Source organism: Suricata suricatta, chromosome 9 (genome assembly GCF_006229205.1).
Source record: "Suricata suricatta isolate VVHF042 chromosome 9, meerkat_22Aug2017_6uvM2_HiC, whole genome shotgun sequence".
Taxonomy (NCBI): Eukaryota; Metazoa; Chordata; class Mammalia; order Carnivora; family Herpestidae; genus Suricata; species Suricata suricatta.
In genome coordinates this window covers 72,781,392-72,783,790 of record NC_043708.1, presented here as the reverse complement: position 1 = coordinate 72,783,790, position 2,399 = coordinate 72,781,392, and the positions used below count along the sequence as shown (strand labels likewise).

Genomic DNA, 2,399 nt, shown 5'->3' with positions numbered 1-2,399 from the left:
CATTTATTCTTAATAGTAAATGAATACAACCATCCTCTGATATTCAGCCAGGTTTTAAAAGATAATCAGATTTTAGTTGTTGACTTTCTATGCTTTAAACTTCACAAGTAGCTGTTTAAATTACTTGATATATGAATTATCAAGTGTGGTAATGATCTATACACCCCTTAAGAAACCGTATTGTTAAATTTTGGAGCCTCCAAACTGTTCTGTTTTGTTCAAAGCTGACTCAGAAGAATCTCTTTGCAACATAAATTTTCCCACAAAAATATTTCCAATGGGAAAAAAAAAACTTGTGATACCTAACACTCATAATCAAAGTTCTACAAGTGGATACCATCAGTATCACAAGGCTGTATTACTGAGTGGGAATGTTCTGGGTTAGAAGACAAGAGAACAGTATTTTATCTCCAGCTTCTCTAAGTTGCTGAGGTATGTTGATAAGATTCAGAGGTGTATGAAACCCTGAATTTATGTTTTGATTATATGTACATATTTTCTATGAAAATAACCTACAGATTGCAACAGATTGTCAAATGTGTCTGTGATCAAAAGGCTCGCAAACATTGCAGGTAATTTTTAGGCAAGATGATATTTCACATCTCTCAACCCCAGCTGCTGCTTTTCATGAATTTAGACTAAAGGACTTGAAATGAAGATTCTAAGTATTGCTATAAGAATAAAATTGATGATGTAAATCTCAGGAGATTCATTGCACTGGATATCTTGGAGTAGTTTTCCCAAGATTTAAGTATTGGTTACTTAGTTTCTTCTTCACAGCAGTCTTCATTTCCTGGTTTCTCAAAGTATAGATAAGTGGATTCAGAAAGGGGGTGAAGATGGTGTAGAAAACAGACAGAACTTTGTCCACCAGAAAGTTGGTGAAAGGCCACACATAGATGAAAATGCAGGGCCCAAAGAACATTAACACAACTAGGAAATGTGCAGTGCAGGTAGAAAAAACCTTAGATGATCCAGTGGATGAGTGATCCTTGATAGTGACAAGAACAATGATGTAGGAGGTGAGCAAAAGCAGAAAACTTACAAGAGCAATCACACCACTAGTTGAGATCATGAAGATTCCAAGAACATAGATATCTATACAAGCTAGCTGGATGACCAAAGGAAGGTCACAGAAGAAACTGTCTACAACATTGGGACCACAGAAAGGTAAACAGAGAGTAAAAGCTAACTGGCTTATTGTATGCAGGAAGCCCACGGTCCAAGAAGTCACCACAAGCCCAACACACACTCTTTGGCTCATAATTGTTGAATAATGGAGAGGTTTGCATATAGCAATGTACCTGTCAAAAGACATGGAGATCAGCAGCACAATCTCAGTCCCAGTGAAAAGGTGCAAAAAGAAGATCTGAGAAATGCAGCCCTCAAAGGAGATGGTCTTATGCTCAGCAAAGAAGTCTATGATCATCTTTGGAGTGGCAAAGGAGGACAGACACATGTCAATGAGAGAGAGGTTGCTGAGGAGAAAATACATGGGGGAGTGAAGGTGTGGGGTGGATAGGACTGTGAGCAAAATCAAGCAGTTGCCCAACATAGTTACTAGATAGAAAACAGAAAACATCACAAAGAAAAAAATCTGGAGCTCAGGAGAATCAGTAAGTCCAAGTAATACAAATTCAGATACTCCAGATTGGTTGAATCCCTCCATGGTCTGTAGACTCTGCTCTGTAATGACAAAATGGCAGAGCTAGAAGATGTGACACTTCTACAATTACACATGAAGGAATTACAATATCAATTAATAATCCAAGAACATTGATTACCTAAAAGCTAACTAATAACTATCTCAGTAAAGATTTTTCCTTTTGGAACGAATTTAACAATTGCTATCAGCTATTACTTCAAATAGACAACTTCTTGGTTTTAACCAACATCATATTTTGGGTTATACTCATCACATACCCACATACTAATATTCCCATTCTGAATACTAAGGAGTTTCATAATCCATTGATAGAGGAAGATTACACTAACTGTGTTTTACTTAATAAGTCAGGCATATAAAAAATTAAATGAAGGTTGAAATCTCCAAGATTTCTGTTAAATAATAACAATAAAAATATAATTATGTCAAATCCATTATTGCTGAACACTGGATTTAACTAACAGTTTAACATAATTTCAGAAAACCCATTTAGTGTACCTTGGAGGGTAATAAATGATTCTTCTAGTGATCTTCTGTTTTCTCAGCTACAGAAATATGCAGTTCTATTCTTACTTGAAAATTTTCAAATTATTTTCTCACTATTGATAAGTATTCTTAATATTTAACACAAAATAAGTTAATTTCTTAATTCCATGAAACTGTTGATAACCAAAAGGTATACCTATAACATATAAGTTTTTCTCAACTTTATGATCCCACAGAAGCATTTTTA

The 2,399-nt window shown here is 35.1% G+C and overlaps 1 protein-coding gene across 1 annotated transcript; it reads right to left on the bottom strand.

Annotated features, from left to right (window-relative positions):
* Positions 1 to 709: 709 nt before the first annotated feature.
* Positions 710 to 1,672, bottom strand: LOC115302082 (olfactory receptor 4K2-like). Its single transcript, XM_029952081.1, has one exon. It carries the CDS (start codon positions 1,667 to 1,669, stop codon positions 710 to 712), a length of 960 nt encoding a protein of 319 aa, XP_029807941.1. The 5' UTR covers positions 1,670 to 1,672.
* Between the last annotated feature and the right edge of the window lie 727 nt (positions 1,673 to 2,399).

Bases quoted from the DNA above. Each gene is read 5' to 3' on its own strand.
- LOC115302082 (XM_029952081.1), bottom strand. From the start codon at position 1,669: ATGGAGGGATTCAACCAATCTGGAGTATCTGAATTTGTATTACTTGGA.